The following is a 23,799-nucleotide window of genomic DNA, read 5'->3' as shown; positions in this document are numbered from 1 at the left end:
TCGAGAAATTAATTCAATTAAAAAGTATAACATTTTCAGTTTCCAACAGATTTTCATGAAATTTGATACATAGCCATTTTATAAGACATAAAAGAAATTAATAAAATTAAAGATTATAACTTCTTCAGTTTTCCCCAGATTTTATTCAAATATGAGATATAGCCATTTTATTTTAATCTACAATTTTGTGTAAAGTTATAAAAAAAACAGGACTACTATATCACATAGCTGCCATAGGAACGATCAAAAAATGAATACAATTAAAAATTATAACGTTTTCAGTTTTCAGCAGATTTTCATTAAATTTCAGATATAGCCATTTTATATCAGTCTTAACTTTTGTGTCAAATTTTATGAAAATCGGACGACTATATCACATAGGTGTCATACAAACGATCGTTAGATGTGGACCAAAAATGCAAATCTGTGAATGTAAAACTGAAAATATAATATGTATAGGTGAATGAAATGAAAGCAGGTATTACTTCATTGTTTTTCAACATTAATATGTATATTTTATATTGTATGGATTCCTAGTCATCGAAGTACTATCTGCAAGGGTATATAAATTTCGGCGTGTCAAAGTAAGCTTCGTTTCTTGTTTTTTTTTTTTTTTTTTTTTTTTATATGGACGTTGATGCACTAAGGTCAGGACATTCAAGTGGCCCGTATGACACCAGGCACTTGCCTGTTTGGGTAAGGTGTTAGTAGGCGCGATGGAAAATATAGGACGGAATACGAGGAAAATTGACTACCGGCGTGCTGCCAGATTGTTAGCTTGCATGCTTATTAAGTGTGTTAGTATTAAAGATTTTAATTTGGGAAGGGTATCCACGTTAGAGATTACTGTGTACAAATCTTTATAATTTGCACATAGCACTCTAAAAGGTTCATGCAGTTCAAAGGAGGTTCTACAGTGGCGCAACACTAATGGGATATAGGATCTAGTAGTTCTACATGGTACATGGAAATTAAGCTGACTCAACAAGTCAGCACTTTCCACATCACCATGTATAAGGTTAAAAATAAAGGTTATCCCTAGCATCGTTCTACGATTGGCTAAGGACGGCAAGTTTATTAATAGGAGTCTACTAGAGTAGGAAGGTAATCTTTGGTTTGCATCCCAATTTAAACCGCGTAGAGCGAAAAGTAAAAAGTTATTTTGAACCGACTCAATGCGCTTACTATGGACGCCGTACTGAGGGCTCCAAACGCAGCATCCATATTCTAGGATAGGACGAACTAAGGAAGTATATAAGGATTTAGTAACATAGGGGTCATTGAATTCCTTCGACCACCGTTTAATAAATCCAAGCACACCCCTGGCTCTATTCACCATAGACGCAATATGATCAATAAGGTCAAGTCTTAGGTCCAAGCGGACGTCAAATCATCAACAGAATTAATTCTCTCCAAAGAGCAGCAGTTCAGCGTGTAAGTAGCAAGCTTAGGAACGACAGGAGAGAATGTCATTAGCTCGCATTTCAAGCCATTTAAGTTTAATAAGTTTACACGGCACCAAGTTTGAAAATTATTGAGATCTGTTTGTAAATCCGACTGGCAGGCAACGTCATTAAATTGCACGCAAAGCTTGACATCATCCGCGTACATAAGCACTCTGGATTTAGTCAAGACTTTGGGCAGGTCATTTTTTTTTATTTATAAAAAGAAAATAGCAATGAACTGACATTCTTAAAATTATATTGTACCCTTACCTCTGCACAACAAAAGGGAGTGTTTTTTAACGATGTGCTCCGACTCACATCAGGTTGGCAGAGGTAAGGATAGGTAACTTAACAGATTTTGGACATTTAACTCGTAGGACAATTCAACATGTAACAAAAAATAGTAGGATCATGCTCGTCATTATTCGTCTTACAAACGCTTTTGGACGAAAATGACGAGAAGGCCTTACAGGGACTGCGAGACGTAATTTGCTTAATAAATACATGGAGCAAATTTGATCATTGTTTAGCTAAAGTATAAAGATAATGCCGTGGCAGGTTCGACGATCCTTTAGGGTGGGGAGGCTTAAAAGTCTTAGCCTGTCGGCATACGATGGAAGACGACGATGTGGATCCCAGTGTAATCCACGTAGAGCACACAAAGGGAATTGTTTCTGAACAGTTTCAATAAGGTCTTGATACTTCGCATATTGAGGTGACCACACACACGAACAATATTCAAGAATAGGGCGAACGAGTGAGATATAAAGAAGTTTTGATGTGTAAGGATCATCAAACTCCTTTGACCATCGCTTAACAAAGGCGAAAACCCCTCGAGCTTTACTAATAATTAGACCAATGTGGTCATTAAAATTAAGTGTGTGGTTAAATAGAACTCCGAGATCTGTTACCGTATACATGCGTTCAAGATCGCACGCACCTATAGAGTAATTGGCGAGCAGGCAATTCTTCCGGTAAAATGACATAAATTTGCATTTGGAGTTGTTGAGAAAGAGGAGATTATTAATGCACCAGGATTGCATGTTATTGAGGTCAGTTTGCAAAAGGTTGTGTGAATGAGAGTTCGTCAATGGCAAACAAAGTTTGACGTCATCTGCTTACATCATCACACTTGTAGAACCACTTCAGGCAAGTCATTGATAAAGAGGCCAAACAGAAGTGACCCAAGGTGGCTCCCTTAAGGAACGCCAGAAGTAACAAAAACCCGGTTTGAGAGAGAGCGCTTAAAGGCAACACGTTGACTACGGTTGGATAAATATGCTGCAATCCAGTTAGTCAATAAAGCAGGGAAACCAAGAAGCGTAAGTTTTCTAAGTAATATTAGGTGATTTACCGAGTCAAAAGCTTTGCTGAAATCGGTGAAGATAACATCTGTTTGAAAATTTAATTTGAAGCCGTTTCTAATGACAGCACTAAATTCTAGAAGGTTTGCAGACGTTGATCTGTTTTTCATGCTGAGAGGGGGACATAATTGACCGACATTGGTGCTGCAGCTGCGCAGCAATCAGAAGTTCGAATAACTTCAGAATAGCACTAAGCTTTGCAATTCCTCTGTAGTTTTCGATATTAGATTTACTGCCCTTTTTATGGAGAGGAATGATGAAAGATTCCTTCCAACTTTCTGGGAAGAATGAAAGACGAAGCGACATCTGAAAAAGAATTGACAGAGGTCGGCATAAAGCACCAGCACAGCTAGGAACGCGATCAGGACCAGAAGAAAAGGAAGGTTTTAGTGTCTTGAGGTTCTGAAAAACATCGTCTTCGCAAATAGCGGGCCTGAAAATGGAATTAGAAAGTGGAAGAGAATAAGGATACGAAGAGGTTGTATTGTAGCCAATGGATGAGTACGTAGACTGGAAAAATTTTGCGAACAGGTTCGCTATATCAGGCTCATTAGACGCGGACTCAGTATTAAGATGAAGACAAGAAGGAAAATTTTGGGATCTTCGTTTTGAATTTACAAACGCGTAAAATTGCTTAGGTTTAGCCTGGAACTCATCCCTACACCGATTTAGGTGGTTTCTGTAGCATTCAGAATTGTGGGCTAAGAATTTTGTGCGAGCTGTCAAGTATCTAGAAAGGTCCACCTGTGACCCAGTCCTAGTGAATTTCTTGTGAAGCCTAGACTTCAAGTTATTAAGTTCTTATTAGTTCAATTGGCCCAAAGAAAGGTCAATAAGACCTTGGACTAAGTCATGAGTTGCAGTGGGAACCAGAAAATTGGTGTCAGATGATGGCATCCAAGATATGGAAGGAAGGTTAAAATCGCCCATAGCTATCAAATGGTCATTAACACCCAGAGTTAAGTGAATTCCCTGGATTAAGGACAGGTGCTGTAGATAAATAGTAGCGTCAGACCGGGGTGGGATGTAAGAGCATGATACATAGAGAGAGTAGTCGTGAACTTGAACACGAACAGCAACAAACTCCAAAGTATTATCTGAGTAGGTTATGGGAACCAGTTCAGAAATAAGGTCCGATTTCACAGCAATAAGAACGCCACCGTCAGTACGCATTTGACGGTCACGCCTATAGACAATATAGTAGTGCAAAGAAAACGAGTTAATTAGTTTTTTGGAGGCCTGGTTGAGGGAGTCAGAGGCACTCCAGCCCGTGGGTTGCTCTTGTATAGAAATTCGTGAACAATAGCATGTACGGTCCATACGGAAGCATCAAGAACCTTACTATATAACGCGTCGGAAAGTGCAATTTTAAATGAGGAAATATCTCGTTTCTGCTTAAAATTGAATTTTGAGACAGAGAATTCAGTTAAAGGAACATTCAATTTGTTGCTCAAGTGGATCGCGACGTCTTTCACGGTTGCATCAGGATTAAGGCGAGAGACAAAAACTAGGGGCAACGCCAGCAAGAGGCGCCGGACTCCTTGGGGCGACATCAGAGATAATTTAAAGGTTTAGTCTGGGACTAGAAGTCGGAGGAGATGCGATGATGACCGCCGGGCCAATCGCAGAGTGAGCATCCTTCAGTTGGTTTGAGGCCGCCGGGCCGATCGCAGAGTGAACATCCTTCAGTTGGTTTGAGGCCAGCGGGGCTTTGCTTGCTGCGGAAGCATGCGACGTAGATGCCAGATCCATGTTGACTGGCTGCAAGGTCGGAGATGCGACGATATCAGCTTGTCCAGGGAAGGGGAAGCATTCACTGCTTGACCCGACGCAGCGACATCGGCAGCTGAGTCATCAGCAACACCCGTGGTATGACCCTTGGGTGGGTTGCGTGGGCTAAACACCAAAAGGGGGCTCGCAGGGTCTGCAACAGGCAAAAAATTATTAGGAATAGGTCCCGTGTTGCTGTTTGGCGTGACACTTATCAGTTTCATTGATTTAAAAAAAGATTCCGTTTTCTGGAAACGGCTTGCCAAATCCTTGAACCCAGCCGCCAAGGATTGAAACTCCAAATGAGTTTGTCTCATAAAAATCCGCATTTCGGATTTAATGTGAAGGCAGCTCGGGCACGTCCAATCCAAGCCAGCGTGATCCCGTATGCGGTCGGCGATGCGCGGGCCAACATGCCCAAGATCGGCGCAGCCAGGGTGTGCGGCATTAGTGCACAGCCAACAATAAACGGTGGCCTGCCGCGAAGTAATTTTGCGGCCATGTGGACAATCCGTGGCACAGCAAGTTGACATTATATTTAAAATAATAATAAATCGTATGAAGCAACGCGCAAGTAATAGAAAGGCAATTAACTTGAGTGGCGAAGGAACCGATCAAATCAAAAATAGTGCGAGAGAAAAATATAAGCTTTTATCTCAGCTCAAGAAAGTATGAGATCGTGTAATTGTTCGCTGTCACTGTCTTTAAATGAGATGATCCAGATGCTGTGGGTAAATAAAGAATCGCCAAAACACTGATCACTTGCCAAAAATTTGGGCTTTTTAGAATAAATATTCCCGGTAAAAACTTTAAGCGAAGGTAGAGCGAAAGAAAACAAGTCCGACTCGTAGGCAAAAGCAATCAGTTATTTATAAATAATGTAAACAATATGGGTCCCAAATGGCTTCCTTGCGGGACGCCAGATGTAACCCTTAGAACATTGGATAAATTATTCTTAAAGAGGACCTTTTGCGTCCTGCCATTCAAATAACTAGAGATCCAATTAAGAAGATCACTTGGAAAACCCATTGAATCGAGTTTTCTAACGAGGAGAGAATGGTTAACAGAGTCAAATGCTTTACTGAAATCAGTATAGATTACATCTGTCTGACAATTATTATGGAAGCCCTTTATAATATAGGAAGAGAGTTCCAAAAGATTTGTTGTTGTTGATCTTCGCTTAATAAAACCATGTTGACATGGAGAAATAACCGATCTACAAAGGTGCTGTAAGTGAGGGGTGATAATATTTTCAAATAATTTTGGGATGGCCGACAACTTAGAGATTCCTCTATAATTGCTGGCATCCAATTTGCTACCTTTTTTGTGGAGAGGAATAATAAACGATTCCTTCCAAATAATGGGAAAATGGGAGGTTTCTAAGGACAAGGTAAACAATTTCAGAAGGGGATAGCACAGGGCGTCGGTACAATACCTGAGCACACAGCCAGGAATTCCGTCGGGACCTGGCGAATAAACTGGCTTGACACGATGAAGATCTAAAAGGAGAGAGCTTTCGTTTGGGCTAGGACAGAAAATTAAGTTCGATTTGGGTATGTCGTAGGAATAAGTCTGGTATATATACGAAGAGCTAGAATAGGTTGTTTGAAAAAACTGCGAAAATAGATCGGCTATTGCCTGATCATTATTTGCGGTAGTATTTTCAAATGAAAGCGAGGAAGGATTTGTTTTAGGCTTACGTTTAGCGTTAACGAAATTATAAAACTGTTTTGGGTCCAGTGAGAACTGGGCCCTACAACGAGTTAAATAATTTTTATAACACTGCGCGTTCAGCACGGTAAAGTTTGACCGAAATGATAAATAAGATGAAAGGGCAGATTGAGAACCGGTGAATTTAAATTTAGCATACAGTCTAGATTTTTTATTTTTAAGTCGGCTCAACTCTTTAGTAAACCACGGCGGTTTATTCGAGCTTGGCGGATAATATAACGGAACACATTCAGTAAAAAATGAAATGACACTGTAAAAAATATCCACGGCAACTGCCATGTCAGTGCACATGTATAGATCAATTGAACTTGTTTTTAAAATTATTCAGCCGTTCAAAATCCGTTTTGCGAAAACATTGGACTTTGTTGGCTGGACGGTCAGAAATATTCTGTACGTCACACCCATTATCAAGAGTCACATCGAAAGTTGGATGATACCGATCTTCGGGCTTCGTCAGAGGCGCCACCCTTGCTAAACTGACTCTCGCAGGATCAGAGACGAAGCAAAGATCATGCAAGCGCTGTGAGGAATTTCGCACATGGTTGACTTGAGACAGCGAAATGTCAAACAAGCCAGCTATAAAGTCATGTTGTGTAGGTGTATGGAGAGTATTGGTGGAATTATTTGAGCACCAAATAGCACCAGGGATATTAAAATCTCCTAGAACTACCAACTGGTCTCTATCCAAAAGTCTACTGGAAACCATCTGAATAGCGGAAAGGTGATTCCAATAAATAGAAAGTTCCGACAGTGGAGGTATGTAGGAACAGGTAATAAAAATGGAGCTACCTTGGATAGATAGCTTCACACAGAGGAATTCAACATCGTTGGATTCCTCGAAGGTTAATAATTCTGACGTGAGTGAGGAGTCCACCGCTATAAGAACTCCACCCCCGCGTCTGATAGGGCGATCTATCCGATATACTGTGAACACAGCTGGAAATACTTCGGAGCTCAGAATCTCCGGCTTTAACCAAGTTTCTGTGAGCACAATAACCTGAGATGCAAACGAAAGGCTATCAGAATACAAGTTAGGAAGCTTACTACGTAAACCTCTTGCATTCTGATAGGAAATACGTAGGGAGTAGGTTAGTTTTTTGGGTCGGGATTGGAAGACGTAGAAGGCGCAGTGGTTATAAAAAACAACTCTTTAAGAAACAAAAAGAAAGGAAGCTAACTTCAGTCCGCCTGAGTTCATATACCCTTGCACATTGCAATATGATCATTAATAATTAATACACATTATATTATATATTTACATTCGTGTTTAAAAAGTAGAAGGTAATTTATACTTTCATTACAGTCACCTATATCTATTATATTAGGTAGTCAAAAAAGTCTTGCGGTATTTTCGGTAATTGTCGCTGAAAGTGCGTAATTCTAGTTTTAATTGTCGGATCTGGACATACTATACCTTTTTGGAAAGCTCTTTTCACACGGAAAAACACGTGTTTGATTGATTGTTAATTTTTGTAAGTAGTTCAAGAGTTATAGCTTCGCAAAGATGGAGCAAAATAAAGAGAAAATATGGAATATTTTACAGTACTACTACGATAAAGGCAAAAATGCATCTCAAGCCGCTTATAAAATTTGTGCAGTTTATGGACCTAACATAGTTTCCATTTCCACCGCACAACGATGGTTTCAACATTTTCTTTCTGGTGTGGAGGTGGTCGAAGATGCACCACGCTCCGGAAGTCGTGTCGTGGAAAATTGCGATAAAATCGCAGAATGGTCGAAAGAGATCAGCATAGTAGCAGCCGTAGCATTGGTCAAGAGCTGGGCATAAGTATTCAAACCGTAATAAACCTTTTAAAGATGCTTGGATGTATGGGTGCCACACGATTTGACGCAAAAAACATCTTTGACCGTATGGATGCATGCGAATCGCCTCTGAATCGCAACAAAATCGACCCATTGGATCACTTACGACAACGTAAGGCGCAAACGGTCGAGGTCGAAAATCGGTGAAGCGGCCCAGTCGGTGGCCAAGCCTGGATTGACGGCCAGGAATGGCCACACGCTCAATTCGGAGCTGTACTGCCAACAACTGGACCGCTTGAAGGCAGCACTTATTCGGAAGAGGCCATTCTTGATCAACAGAGGCCTAATTGTCTTCCATCAGGACAACGCCAGGCCACACACATCTTTGATGACGCGCCAGAAGCTCCGGGAGCTCGAATGGGAGATTCTTTTGCATCCACCTTATAGTCCGGATGTCGCACCTAGTGATTACCACCTATTTCTGTCCATGGTGAAAGCGCTTGGTAGCCTAAAGTTGGCCACAAGAGAGTCCTTCGAAAATTGGCTCTGCGAGTTTTTTGCCCATAGGGAAGTGAGTTTTTATGAGAGGGGCATTTTGAAGTTGGCATCTCGTTGGAAAAGAATAAACAAACAAAACGACACATATTTGACATAAATCGCACTATTTTTACCAATTTTATAAACAACTAGCTGTACCCTGCCACGTTTCTCTGTGGCATATTGTGGTTAAGAGGGCACTTCTGAATACATCAAGGTTCAAAAGAACAATCTTTCCAAGTGAACGGACGTGTTTTTTTTCTTGCGCTCTCGTTTTGTGTTAAAGTTTCAATCTAACCACCGGGGTTAACTTAAATTTTCTAATTTGTGTTTATAACTTCCCGTTCACTTCGCGTGTGCATGCAGCTATCCTAATTTTGTGTATATAATTGGTTTTATTCTCCAATTTAGTTGTGCTGCTAGTGCTAGCTTTTGCATATTTTGAATTCCTTTTTGTGCCTTCTTCGTCTAGCTTTTGTTTGCGCCGTCGCAACAGCTAAACGTTTCATCTATTTATCTCCCACGCTCTCCAACTCTCTCGCTTTTGTTGTGCCGCTGCACTTCTTATCTTATCTAATCTATTACGCTCTCCCGCTCTCTCGTTCACGCTCTCGCTTCTTTCTTCATAGCTCTGTTGTTTTTTTTTTCAATTGAAAGTACAGTGGTAAGTCGTTATAATGTCCTCAAATATTGTCTGTTCCGTTAAAACCTGCAAAAAGGCAATTTCTGCAGGTGACCTTACGATCGGCTGCTGGATGTGCGACAACGTCATGCACGCCAAGTGTATTGGAGTTGCAACTCGGACGGTGGACGATGTAAAAAAAAAAACATCGGCCTGCGTTTCTGTTGTGAGGCCTGTCGCGATGTAGAAAGGGAGATGATGTCTTTCATGCGGCAAACCAAAAGCGGTTTTAAGGGCATTTTAACGAGTTTTCGTAAAACTCTTGATATGTTCTTGGCGCTGGACACCCAATTTAATAGCCTTACGCTATTAAATTAGTCTCCTAGGCGCAAAAAAACTGCTACTGGTGGGCAGCATGTAGACGGACCCCAACTACCTGCAACGGGCTCTCAGCAGCAGCCTCCCTCGGCACAGCCCTCGACCTCAGCATTAATTCCAAGAGTGCTAAGATCGAGCGCTAGAAAAGATTCGGTATTCGGTTAAGGCAGATTGCCAAAAGCCCTTATAGCTGTTCCACCAACGAGACATATTTTTGTCTCGCGGCTCTCCCCTGACCAAACATCGGAAGATGTTCTCGCCCTTATACAAGGCAAAACCAGAGCCGAAAAAATTAAGATAAAGGTGGAAAAGTTAAAATTTTCTTACGCAAGGGACATTTCATCTTTCAAAATAAATGTCCCTAACGAGCTCTTTAACACTATTTGCTCTCCCAACTTCTGGCCAGAGTACATAGTTGTTAAGGAGTTCGAGGCGAAGAAAAAGAAAAAGCGGCCTGTAGGAATAACTCTTCCCAGGTCTGATGTTACCACTGCGCCTTCTACGTCTTCCAATCCCGACCCAAAAAACTAACCTACTCCGTAGGTATTTCCTATCAGAATGCAAGAGGCTTACGTAGTAAGCTTCCTAACTTGTATTCTGATAGCCTTTCGTTTGCATCTCAGGTTATTGTGCTCACAGAAACCTCACAGAAATGGACACGTTGACCATTCTCCAAATTGACTGCCAAGTGAACTACAGCTGGATAGCGTTCATGAATTGGGAACGAAAAAATTCGCCATGCAGCCTCGTTGCTGCTTATGTATCTGCCAGCCCGGTATTGAGAGCTTTATTCGACAACTCGTACTGCATTGCTGTCACCATTTTCTGCCTGAACACCAAAAACTTCCATATCGCTGCCTTTATTCACGTACTTGCAGTTATATTTAATCGATTTCACGGAATTGCAATATTCTACGTTGATGTGCGCTTTGTATGATTTTGACAATAGTGGTGAGTATGGAACCACCCAACGATTGTCTACCTCAATATCACCAATTCTCATGTTTAAAGTGGCCGAAGTCCTTCCATCTTCAGTTGACCGTCTCCTATACAGAGGATATCCATCGTCCCCTGTTACGGTGTTGGCTGTAAATGCTCGAGGATATCGCTTGGAACACTTTCCGTCTACCATTCATGGTGAACATGGGTTGAGGGTACCACAAGGGCCATGGATCATGTTCTTGATGACAACTTCATGCAAATCCGTATCAACCTCGGCACGTGGAATCTCAGCGCATATAACATCGTTGATTTCGTCTGGAGTAATTTTATCATACAGCCAAATCAGTATGTGCGCATGCGGCAATCCTCTCTTCTGCCATTCTACTGAATACAATGAAATCCATCCGTGACTTGAGCTTTTGTCTGAAAACACGGGCTGTGATGTCATGCATATCCCTATATGATTGTCCAGGAAATAACAGCTGTACTATCTCGTCCCAAGCTGAATTGCATGTGAAGGTGATACATAAATCTGGATGGTTAGCAACGAACATATGCCATGTCATCTTGAGCATATTCATTCATGTGACGTGGACTACCTATGTATGAGGATGGCAAAATCGTAAGCTTCCCAACGTTGGTTGTATTACGGTCATTCATCACAGCATCCCGCAAATGTATATATTCCTCGGACCGAAGCTTCGTCTGATTCAATCGAAGGAGCCTAACAGTATATGCAGACCTGATGCATCCGGCCAATACCGACATTGCGATTCGAGCTGTAATCAACAGTTGGATTATATCTGAATGCAAGACGATTGTATTGCAGGTTTTGATCTGCTGCAAACTGTAAATGCGCTTCAGCTGCCCTTGCGCTGTCGCGTTCATTATTTTGAGAGTGAATCAAATCGATTGCTGCAGAACGCGACTGCCTAACTCTCAATCGTTTTCTCTCAAGCCTATCTGCTCGTGTTTCTGCTGATTCCGCGTTGTGCATCTGCATTGCTCTCAGCCGCTCATTCTCTCGGATGGAGGCCCGTTCTTCGTCAGTCATATTCGTAATCTTACGTCTTTTTGCTTCTGTATTGCGAGTACGACGACCCAAACTCGACTTCTTGGGTGGCATGAATTCGTTTCTTACTGAACCTGAACAAAAATATAAAATTTTTATCTCCAATTTCTTCTTTCAATATGTTTTGAATGTTTGACAGGAAATGCTTTGATTCAGCTGGCTGCCTGTAGAGGGCGCAGCAGTAGGGACACTGGGAAACGCGAAAAAAAAACTGATATATTCGCAAATGCAGATAAGCTATCAACATCAAAAGTAGACAATAACCGAGCTGGAACCTCAACGCATGTTGTCTAAAAATTTGGGCTTAAACGGTTCAGAACTTTTCAAGTCTATGAAGGAAGTAGACACGAACAGAGCATTTTTATATATATAGATTGAAAATTTAATAAAAATACCGCAAGTCTTTTTTGACAACCTAATATTTACAGTTTTTCATATAAAGTTTTACACAGTTTTGCATTTTCCCCATGTTTAGCAATAGTTTCTGCGGCAACTATCATAAAATTCAACCGAAATTTTAAAATAATACCAAATTGTTTTATCTTAAATTATATTTTAATTATATGTTGAAAACCAAAAAGGTTATAATGTTTCTTCTAAAAATTTTTCGATTGTGTCTATGGAAGCTATATGATATAGTAGTCCGATCTTCATGAAACTATAACAGAAATTCTACAATAATTATACAAGTTTTATGATTGAAATAAGTTGAAAACTGCAAAATTTATATATATTTTTCTAAATTTATATTCCTTAATAAATTTCTATTTTTTCAAGCAACGACCTAAATCCATTAAATGAAAATTTCAAAATCGATGTCAAGTCTGCTTCGATTTATACAAAATTAAAGACACGACTTGTAAAAAATCAAGTAGCAGCTGTAACTCTTTACAACATTATATTAATTTATATTAAGCAGACCATATTATTTTTTTTTTCAGGTCGTCTACTGCCCAATTTTTATTAGCCCTCTAAAATTTTAATAGTGCTTTAATATTTTTGTTGGATAAGGACGTATTCTTCTTGTTTATCAAGGCAACTCCTAAAAATTTTAACATTTTTAAAAAGCTTTTTGCTCAGAATTTGCCTTTAATTTGAAAATTTTTTTTTTTTCAAGGTAATATTTTATTTAATTTGCGGCTAGTTATTCGTGAATTTTTTTTATTTTGATATACCATTCCAGGGTATTATAATTTTAGTCAGAAGTTTGGCAAGCAGTGAAGGACCTGAACCAATTAAGTATATATATTTTTGATCATCATCTACGCAAACTAGTTTCTCAGTTTTAAAGCTATCTGAATGCATTAAGTCTCCTATATACTCTCATTCAAAACGGGCCGGATCGGAAAAATATATTAATAGCTACCACAGAAACGATCGTGAAATTCCTACAATAAAAATGTACAATATTTAAGAATTTCGTACTAAATTTTATGAACATACGACTATATCATTATATAAGCAATCTAGAGAAAATGGAATTCTGTGAATGTAAAACTGTAAATATTTTATATACAAAGACTATATAATTACTAAGATGAGTAACGGGCATACATTCGTTTTGCAATATGAGGCTAATTTTTTGATTGCAACTAAAATTGCGCTCTGCCCGCTCTCACAAGGGGAGAGCGTAAAAATTTTCAAGAGAATACGTTTGCTTGTACAGTGTGCCACTAAAGTGATGATACAGCAGACGAATTTAACTAAACTTAAAAAATACTCCTTTATTAAACTTTAATTGGAAAAACTAGAAATGACATGTTGTTTGTTTAAGTATCCTTAATATTATTACAAATAAAAATTAAAACTTTTTCTATTAGTTTACTTAAAAATTATAAAAATTTGTAACATTTTATTCCACAAAAGTCATGATACACCGCAATAAAGGTTAGCTTATTAGTTAATTTAACAGTTTTAAATTAAATTTAATATTTTGTGGGGTATCCCTTCATTTTAATGACTTCCTTAAGTCGTCTTGGCATGGATGAAACTAAAGTTTCCAAATAAGATTGGTCCATTTTGCTCCACTCCTTTTATAAATTTGCAAATGTACTGAAACAAATAAAAATGTTTTAATACAATATGGGATTTAATAATTATTTCTGGTCGGTCAAAAATGCCTTTTGGGAAATATATTGTCAGAAAAAAAACCTTAAATTAAAATAAGTAGTAAATATAGTTAAATAACTTAAATAATTTGTCCCCCAATGCAAGCGCTAGCCGCTAAGTATTGCTGTGACGTCATAAGCAAGTGAGCCGCCGGCGCGGCGCACTGGCTGTGGTCGTCCAAAATCTTTGAAAAAGACTCTGCATGCAGAAATTTGAACACGCATACAAACGTGCGAGCGCTTGTACACATATACACAGAAACGAGAGCACAGCGCAAAGAAACGCACCCCTGCTCATCGTTCCACGGTCGATCTGCCACTGAAAAGTGAATTCTTGTTGTGCTCGATTTCGAACGAATGCTTCGAACTCGAAAAAGCCGAACGCACTCTGAGGTTCTAGACATATCGTTCGTGTGCTCTGGGGTTCCAGGCTCAGCCGTTTTTGTGATGTATGTATTTCTTGCTTAGTGATATAACAATTTGTTGAAAGAACGCGCCAGTTCAGCACGGAAGAACGTTCATATCAATCACATAAATTTTGAAATTTAAACGAAAAGTTTAAAAACACGACTTATAAATGGCATTGCTAAAAATCAATATGACCATGAATTATCTAATTTTTTTTTTTTTTTTAATTTTGGTATTCCATCGCATTACTTGAATTTAAAAGTCGCTGCATTGATTGTATTATTATATTAAATATCGAAAATAGTCTACTGACTGATAAGGATATTTCACATTAAACTTGTTATTAGGGACATTAAAAAAATATTTTTTTTCAGTTTTATTCTTAATTAAAAAATAAACACTTATAAGGTCAATCAAATAATATACCAATTATGTATATGATATATTATCATTTAAATTTATTATATATGACTTGATTTTTTTTATAGTATCTAAGTAATATACATATGAAACTATTTCCTTAAATTTATTGTCATATTTTGTACAAAAATGTAGTGCGTTTTTATTTTTGTATCTTAGGCAAATACTGGGTTATATGGGCAAATATGGCTATATCCATCTTATCTTTTTACAGTTTCTGTAATAATAAATAATGTTAGGTACCACTTGATTGCACACCACGCACGTGTATACTAAGTGGGTTAGGATTCAAGTTTTAAGTTTGGGAAGACAACGATAGAGATTAGTGTGAAAAAATCTTTATTATTTGTACACTAGACTCTAAAAGATTCATGCTATTTATAGAAAGTTTAGAATGGCGCACTCAAGGGTATATATGATCTCGTATTTTGAGCTGACCCAACAAGTCAGCAGTTTCCACGTCATGGATGTGGTTATACATAAAGGTAATGCCTAGCATAGTTCCACGATTGCCTAAAGAAGGTAAGTTAATTAGGAGGAGTCTATTAGAGTAGGAAAGTAATCTTTGGTATACATCATTACCTTGCATTTAGAGCCGCTTAAGTTTAATAAATTTACGCTGCACCATGTTTGGAAATTATTAAGATCTGCTTGACGTCGTCCGCGTACTTGTAGTACTTTGTATTTACTCAAAAATGGGCAGGTCGTTTATAAATAATGTGAACAATAAGGGACCCAAAAGGCTTTCTTTGCAGGGCGTCAAGTTATCACTGAAAACATTAGAAGCTTTTGCGTTATACCGTTCAGATAACTTAAGATCCAATTAAGATTAAGGAGAGAATGTTTAACAGAGTCAAATGCTTTAGTGCAATTAGTAAAGATAACATATGTTTGAAAGTTATGATGGAAGCTCTATAATATAGGAAGAGAGTTTCAAAAGATTTGTTGTTGTTGATCTTCGCTTAATAAAACCATGTTGACAATGAGAAATAACTGATCTGCAAAGGTACATCAAACGGGGTGTTATTACGTTTTCGAAAATTTTTTGTATGGCCGACTTTTTGGGGACTATAATTATTGGCATACGATTTGCTACCACTTGTGTGGAAAGGAATGAGGGGAAGGTGGGAGGTTTCTAAGGGTAAGGTAAACAATTTCAGAAGGGGATAGCACAGCGCGTCAGCACAATACCTGAGCTCACAGCCCGGAACTCCTACGGAAACTGGCGAATAAACTGGCTTGACACGATGAAGATCTAAAAGAAGATTAAGTTCGATTTTGGAATGATGTAGGAAGAATTCTAATTTAAACAGTCGATTTTGAGTAAGTTGTTTGAAAAAACTGCAAAAATAGATGCCTAATCACTATTTACGTTAGTATTTTTAAATGAACGCTAGGAAGAATTTATTTAGGCTTACGTTTAGTGTTAGTTAAAAAACTTGTTTGTGTCCTGTGAGAACCTGGACTCTGCAACGAGTTAAATAGTTTTTATAACATTGCGCATTCAGAACTGCAAAGTTAAACTGAGCCATTAAACATTGACAATTACAACAATTAAATTAAGTAAAATTATTCACCCGTATAAAGTCCGTCTTGTGAAAACAGACGTTTTATTTGTATTGATTTCGAGAGTCACATCTAAAGTAGAATGACAAGGATCTGCGGGTTGCGTCAATGTTGCCACCCTGGCTAAACAAACTCTTTTCGGATCTGAGAAAGTAAAGATCAAGTAAGCGCTCTAAGGCATTTCTTACATGAGGACACCACCCCCATAGCTGGAAACAGCTGATAAAAACTTCGGAGATCTGAATCTCCGGCTTTAACCAGGTTTCTGTGAAGACAATAACCTGAGAAGCAAACGAAAGAATATCAGAATACAAGTTAGAAAGCTTATTACTTAAGCTTTTTGCATTCTGATAAGAAATGGATAAAGAGTTTGATAGTTTTTTGACGTAGAAGGCGCGGTGTTGTGATCGGACATAAAAAGAGTTATTCCTACAGGCCGCTTTTTTTTTCTTAGATTTGAACCTATTGATAACAACAAAAAGTTCGTTAATGACATTTATTTTAAAGGATAATATATTTTCCTAGCAGAGGAAAATTTAAATTTCAACCTCTATTTTGTTCTTTGTCCTGTTTTTTCTTGGATAAAAGCGGTTACATCTTCCATTGTTTGTGGTGGGGAGAGTCGCGACACAAATATATGTTTCGTACGTGGAACAGTCATAAGCGCTTTTCGCAAAGCAGATTGGTTATCTGGCATAATGCTGCCCACCTATTGCTGTTTTTTGTGCCTTAGAGACTCAGTTAATAGCGTAGGTTTATTAAATTATGCTATATTGGCTTCATTAATGGCCTTTTTGCTGGTTTTCGCATACAATATCAGAAGTCATTCTTAAGACTTACCACTGTACTTCTTTGCTTGTGGTGAGCGATTAAGGATAGAAAACTATCCCCAGTTCAGCAAGGTGGCAAGTGCGACATTCTGGTACCTATATCGAATGCTGTTCCGTTTAATGTAGAATTCTGTGCTCTTCGCTCGCGGAGGTATTTCCCTTTCGGGATATTTTTTTAACTCAAAGTGCGCTGATAAGAAAACAAGGAATTCCCCGCAAGTTTTTATTTTGAAACTACGTAGAATTCTTCTAAACAAAAATCTGAAAAGATTTAGAAATTTGTATCCCATTAAAATGAACTTAGTCCTATATTTTCAAGAGTTTGTCTACCATTTTATTGAATAAAAAACTTTTTTATTTAAATATATGAATAAAAATTATAATTAATATTTTTTGTCCAAAATGTTTTAAGAACTGAAAAGCCCTAACAATAGTTTAAATTTGAAAAACCACAGTTATTGATTTACTTGAATTTGGTTTACGTTAATGTGATCAATCTTTAACAGAAAAAACTATTTTTAAGAAAATTCATTTAATTAACAAATTAAAAAAAAAAGTAAGAAATAGTTTGCGGGATTTATAATATCCCCTATATAAATATATTCAGAAAAATTTCGATTCCTTTCCATACCTCTCGTGATAAATTTTATCATGAGCCAAGCAGCGACGGCGGCATCATGAATTAACCTACTGAGGGTACCGCTCACGCATAAATAAAAGTGAGTGAGAATTTTCCGCATGAAAGGGAGGCGTTTTTTGCACTTTCCAGATCGTTAGAGCTTTAAGGGGGTAGACTACCCTGACATTTAACAAAAATCCATTTTTTTTTAAACTTAATTTTTATGCCGATATTCTTACGAGCTTAAAAATATCTCATTACTTGCGGATTCTACAGCCATTAGAAGTGAGCGCTGCCGGTATACCTTAGAGTACTTTCTTTATCTTCTTTTGCGTTTTTTTCAAAACTACGTTTTTTAAATCGGTGTACATGATTTCTCAAAAACTGCGACACAGCTGCTACACAGCTTCTTTATAATGTCCTCTATGGCGTGACGCAGGATTTTTGCGATATGATATATTTTTTTAAGTTATAAATCTTTAAAACAAAAATTTCGTCTAAAAAAATTTCCCATTTGCACAAAAAAAAATGTCCAAAAACGGCTACGTCATGCTATAGCCATACTTGTACAGTTTATAAATAATCTTGTTTTTTAATTTTAGATGACAAATATGGTGTGCAGCATGTACACCATACTAGCATTCTCTACAAAAAATCCGTTTTTGACTGGCTATATCTCCGCCATTCGTAAATATATTTTTTTTCATTCAATAAGTATTTTTATACCCTTGCAGGGTATTATAATTTCAGTCAGAAGTTTGCAACGCAGTGAAGGAGGCACCTCCGACCATATAAAGTATATATTTTCGTGATCAGGATCAATAACCGAGTCGATCCATCCGATTCTGTCCATCTGGACTATATCATATAGATGCCATCGGAATGATCGGAAAATTTTTACAAAAAAAATTATAACATTTTCAGTTTTCAACAGAATTTCATAAAATTTAAGATATAGCAAATTTACTTTACAATTTTGTGTAAAATTTTAAGAAAATCGGACCTCCATATCATATAGCTCCCATAGGAACGATCGAGAAATTTATACAATTAAAAATTACAACTTTTCCAGTTTTCAACAGATTTTCATTAAATTTGAGATATAGCCATTTTATATTATTCTACAATTTTGTGTACAATTTTACGAAACTCGAACTACCATATAATACAGCTGCCATAGAAACGATCAAGAAATTAATAAAATTAAAAATTATATCTTCTTCAGTTTTCACCAGATCTTCATCAAATATGAGATATAATCATTTTATTTTAATCTACAATTTTGTGTAAAATTATATAAAAATCGGACTACTATAACATATAGCTGCCATAGGATCGATCAAGAAATAAATACAATTAAAAATTTTAACGTTTTCAGTTTTCAGCAGATTTTCATTTAATTTGAGATATAGCCATTTTATATCAGTCTTAAATTTTGTGTCAAATTTTATGAAAATCGGACGACTATATCATATAGGTGCCATACAAACGATCGTTAGATGTGAAGCAAAAATACAAAACTGTGAATGTAAAACTGCAAATATAATAAGTATGTATATGTGAATGAAATGAAAGCAGGTATTACTTCACTGTTTTTTAACATAAATATATATCATTTTTATTGTATGGATTCCCATCGAAGTTCTATCTGCAAGGGTATATGAACTTCGGTGTGCCGAAGTTAGATTCCTCTCTTTTTATACCCTTGCAGGGTATTATAATTTCAGTCAGAAGTTTGCAACGCAGTGAAGGAGGCACCTCCGACTATATAAAGTATATATATTCTTGATCAGGATCAACAGCCGAGTCGATCTAGCCATGTCCGTCTGTCCGTCTGTCCGTCTGTCCGTCTGTCCTTCTGTCCGTCTGTCCGTCTGTCCGTTTCTACGCAAACTAGTCTCTCAGTTTTGAAGCTATCTGAATGAAACTTTGTAGTTAGCCTTCTATATACTCTCACTCGTATATATGTCGGAACGGGCCGGATCGGACGACTATATCATATAGCTGCCATAGGAATGATCGGAAAATTTTTACAAAAATTTTTTTAACTTTTTCAGTTTTCAATAGAATTGGATCAAATTTGAGATATAGCCATTTTACTATACTCTACAATTTTGCATAAAATTTTATGAAAATCGGACTACTATATCATATAGCTCCCATAGGAACGATCGAGAAATTAATACAATTAAATTTATAACCTTTTTCATTAAACCTGACATTAACCTGATTTTCATTAAATTTTAGGTATAGGCATTAAATTTAAGTCTTAAATTTTGTGGTAAATTTCATGAAAATCGGACGACTATATCATATAGGTGCCATACAAACGATCGTTTGATGTGGAGGAAAAATGCAAATCAGTGAATGTAAAACTGCAAATATAATATGTATAGGTGAATGAAATGAAAGCAGGTATTACTTCATTGTTTTTTAACACAAAGATATATAATTTGTATTGTATGTTTTTTTATTCATAGAAGTTCTATCTGCAAGGGTATATAAACTTCGGCGTGCCGAAGTTAGCTTCCTTTCTTGTTTAGTTTAACATATGTACTTTGATGTACTAATAAGTAAAAAGTTGTATTTTTAATAAGTTTGTCAAAATGAATTTCTTAAAAACCATCAAATTTTCAGGCGTTCAGGGTGGTCTACCCCCTTAAGGGTGTAGGTTAAACTAAAAAATACTTATTGAAAGAAAAAAAAATATTTACGAACCTCGGAGATATAGCCAGTCAAAAAACGAATTTTTTTTTAGGGAATGGTCGGATGGTGTACATGCTGCACACCACATTTGTTATCCGAAATTTAAAAACAAAAATTTTTTATAAGCTATATAAGTATGGCTATAGCATGACGTAGCCGTTTTTGGAAATAATTTTTTTTGAGCAAATGGGAGCACTTTGAAAAAAAAAATTTTTTTTTAACAAAATTTTTTATTTAAAAATTTATAACTTTAAAACAAAAAAACATATCGAAAAAATCCTACGTCATGCCATAGAGGGCATTATAGAGAAGCTGTGTAAAAAATTTGAAGAGAATCGGTCTGGCGGGTTTTTGAGAAATCATGTACACCGTTTTAAAAAACGTTGTTTTGAGAAAAACGAAAAAGAAGATAAAGAAAGTACTCTATGGTATACCGGCAGCGCTCACTTCTAATGGCTGTTGAATCCACAAGTAACGAGATATTTTTAAGCCCGATGTCTTAAAATGACCGTAAGAATATCGGCATCAAGATTGATTAAAAAAAAAAATTAGATTATTAAAAAATGTGAGGGTGGTCTACCCCCTTAATCAAACTTAAGGTTAGCATGAAATCCCTCCCGTAGGAGTACGGCGGTTCTGTTCATGCTTGCAAATGGTGCATAGAAATGGTTGCATTTTGAGGACTTTAGTCCTGAGGTAATCTATGGTTCTTCGATCAAAGCTATATAGGTTGACCCTTGTTTCATGGCAATGAGCTATAGCAAGTTCAAGGGTACCAAGCTCAACTCCACTCGGCGGTTGATTATCATCGCCAGGTCACCGTCCTCCCCTTCATCGGACTAGTTTAGCGTCAGTACGAGGACGGCGTCTATGATGGTGTGCAGACCTAGGTCCTTCTTCACCTCGTCTGCCTGCATGGTGAGCGCATCCGTGTCCCAGGGGTGACGCCTTTTGAGGCGGAGGTATACATTACCCATCTCCCCAGGTAAAGGATGTTTTCAGCCTCCTTGTTTATCTGGGGGACTCCTCCTTGGCCTCCCTATTTCGTTATTAGGGTTGCAAGGTGCAATATCTTCCAGTTTGCGGTTGGGATGTCTGGATGCTGACGCTGCATCAGCTTCGGTATAAGGATAGAAAAGAATACCTTCGTCTTTGTAATGGTCCTCTCACACAGTGCTTTCAGCTAGCAGACAGTTTACGTTAGCCACTTTCTCGTCGGGTCATCTATGCAGTTCAGAATTTTGACCCCATTCATTCACACGGAACTACCAAAAGTACTTTATTGTCGTTTTCTTCCACCGCGCTTCAGGAAGATTATTTTCGTATCATTTCCGTCGCATCTTCAATTAATGGCGCGATAAAATGTCGTTTGAAAACCGAAATGACCTTTGTGATTTAAAAACGGTTATATTCCCTTAGACCATGAACCTCGATATATTGAGACTAATTTTTTTATATTTGGGTTATTTATATATTTGTGTATTTCAAACTATTTGAACAACAGCTTACTAGCTGCAACGAATCGCAAACTGTGAAATATTTTTAATATGCATATTTTTTAACAGGATTAGTACCATTTCATTTGTCAATATGATAACATTTGTTTAATTAATTCTTATTATCATTATTATAGCCATACATGGAGGAAATATTTACACAGCTTAAAGGCAAACCATTTAAAAAGTTCTTAGATAGGTAAGTAATTTGTTATACCTATTTATAAGGTTATGTTACATATATGTATGTATATAGTGAAGTGTTGATATTTTTTTCAGTCGAACTAATGTCCCGTCAGTTGACTAAGGACAACGCCAAGTTGAATTAATAAAACGAATATTTAGGTTCACGTCTTTATTCAAATGATCTCAGCTCAAGACTGAATTATTGTGACAAAAATCTTACTTCTACTGCCCTTTGTTTACATAAGTTGGGGAGCGAGATCGCCCGCTTGGAATATTGATTGTACATAATAATTTAAGAGTGAGAGTGCCACTTAGAGAGCGGGACTTAGTCATTTAAAGAATTATTTATGTTATTGAGAAGCCGCATTGCCTGCTTCGGATGTGGATTGTTTACATTGGTTCAGCGTGGGATCGCCTACGTTGCAGATTCATATTTCTTGGAATTTGTGAATATGTCACTATTTACATGTGGACCCTCGAACGTTTTCTTGCCCCGGTTTAACGTTTTAAAATAAAATAATTCAGTGTACCATATATCTCATTCAGAATAATAAAACTTAAGGCATATTCATTCTAAGCCGACAAAATTACTCACTCATCCATTTATTGTATTTGTGGTTAGTATTGATGTTTGGGACAACTTTATACGAAAAATATGAAAAAAGGAATAACAAGCTAATTTTGGCATGCCGAAGTTTTTATAACCTAGCATATTACAGTTCGATCATTAATAATTTATGAAATATAAATTATATGTATATATATATATATATATATATATATATATATATATATATATATATATATATATATATATATATATATATATATTTAATATATATATATATATATATATATATATATATATATATATATATATATATTTATATATATTTTTTTTTTAAACAACAAAGTAATTCCTTCTTTCATCCCATCCTAGAGCATCTAATTAACGCTCAGTACCATGAGTTAGCAAGAAAGTCTAAAAAGCCTATACTTTCCAGTGACTCAGGCTGGTAGACACCGAAGTGACGTATTCTGATGTGATTAAGCGCTGGGCAGAAGGCCAGCTCCGTAGTTTGCTTGCAGCTTTTATGTGGCAGTGCCAGTTCCATTGCGTGCAATCCAATCGCCCAGTGTCGTGTGTGAAAAGCTGGCTGCGCACAGTGGTCGATTGAGCCAATCTGGCAGGCAATAAATAAATTAAAGGTTAAAATTTAATTCATATTTTTATTAATTTTGAAAAATAAAATCCCGTCAATATTTATTTTGATGCTACTATATTTTTCTAATCGACTCAACTCAGTCGTGAGTGAAGCTCACTAAATTTTTCTGTCTACACCTAAATATATTTTCCCGCACTTTTTAGGCGTTTGCTTCTGCTCTGTAAAAGTTCAAGTTTTGCGATTTTTTCTGAAATAAGTGTTGGTATTTATTTAATAAAATAAACATGTTTGTGTCCTGTGTTTGTTTGTATTCGTGGTAAATCGATGTAGAAGTTAACATTTCATTTACAATAGCATTACTTACATACCTCAGACTTTCGTGGAATAGAACTTGTGACCCCTACGATCTCCTGCCACCAATCTTTCTGTGTTTATAGAATTAGCTTGAGGTGCTACCAGCTGCTACCCTATAACTAAATATATTTTATAGGTACAATGTCAGTTTTAAGAAGCACGCCCTTTGCAATAAAGCACAAGGAAACTGTGCTTGAAAAGAAACTTGAGGCAATTCAAAGCCATGTCTTTTCATTCCTTATTGATAAGAACAATACTAGCGATGAAGAATACAAGCAAATAAATGAAAAATTAGCCAAATTTTCTAGCAAAATT

At 37.0% G+C, this 23,799-nt stretch overlaps 1 protein-coding gene and 1 long non-coding RNA gene across 13 annotated transcripts in view; one reads left to right on the top strand and one right to left on the bottom strand.

The window, feature by feature from the left end:
• The window catches only part of Gprk1 (G protein-coupled receptor kinase 1), a 195,309-nt gene that overhangs the window by 27,115 nt on the left and 144,395 nt on the right, over positions 1-23,799 (top strand). For 7 of the 10 annotated variants that reach the window (XM_086832967.1, XM_086832968.1, XM_086832969.1 and 4 more), the window contains one exon: positions 21,916-21,977. The exons of the other annotated variants lie outside the window; for them this stretch is intronic. In XM_086832967.1, coding sequence (XP_086689093.1) covers positions 21,916-21,977 — 62 coding nt within the window. The remainder of the gene's footprint in view (positions 1-21,915; positions 21,978-23,799) is intronic. 10 annotated transcript variants of the gene reach the window in all.
• On the bottom strand, positions 595-22,669 carry LOC147643619 (uncharacterized). 3 transcript variants are annotated; one of them, XR_015271741.1, is made up of 5 exons: positions 17,589-22,669; positions 16,968-17,218; positions 15,980-16,028; positions 15,144-15,331; positions 595-15,074 (listed from the first exon to the last, which is right to left on the bottom strand). It is a non-coding gene; the product is annotated as an uncharacterized LOC147643619 (long non-coding RNA). The 3 variants fall into 3 exon arrangements; XR_015271739.1 differs by having other exon boundaries at positions 15,980-22,669; XR_015271740.1 differs by having other exon boundaries at positions 13,566-13,677; positions 15,980-22,669.

Source organism: Drosophila serrata, unplaced genomic scaffold, assembly GCF_035046125.1.
Source record: "Drosophila serrata isolate PLE 108 unplaced genomic scaffold, ASM3504612v1 contig_261, whole genome shotgun sequence".
Lineage (NCBI taxonomy): Eukaryota > Metazoa > Arthropoda > Insecta > Diptera > Drosophilidae > Drosophila > Drosophila serrata.
The sequence above is the reverse complement of the archived record's forward strand: the minus strand, read 5'-3'. Positions and strand labels throughout refer to the sequence as shown.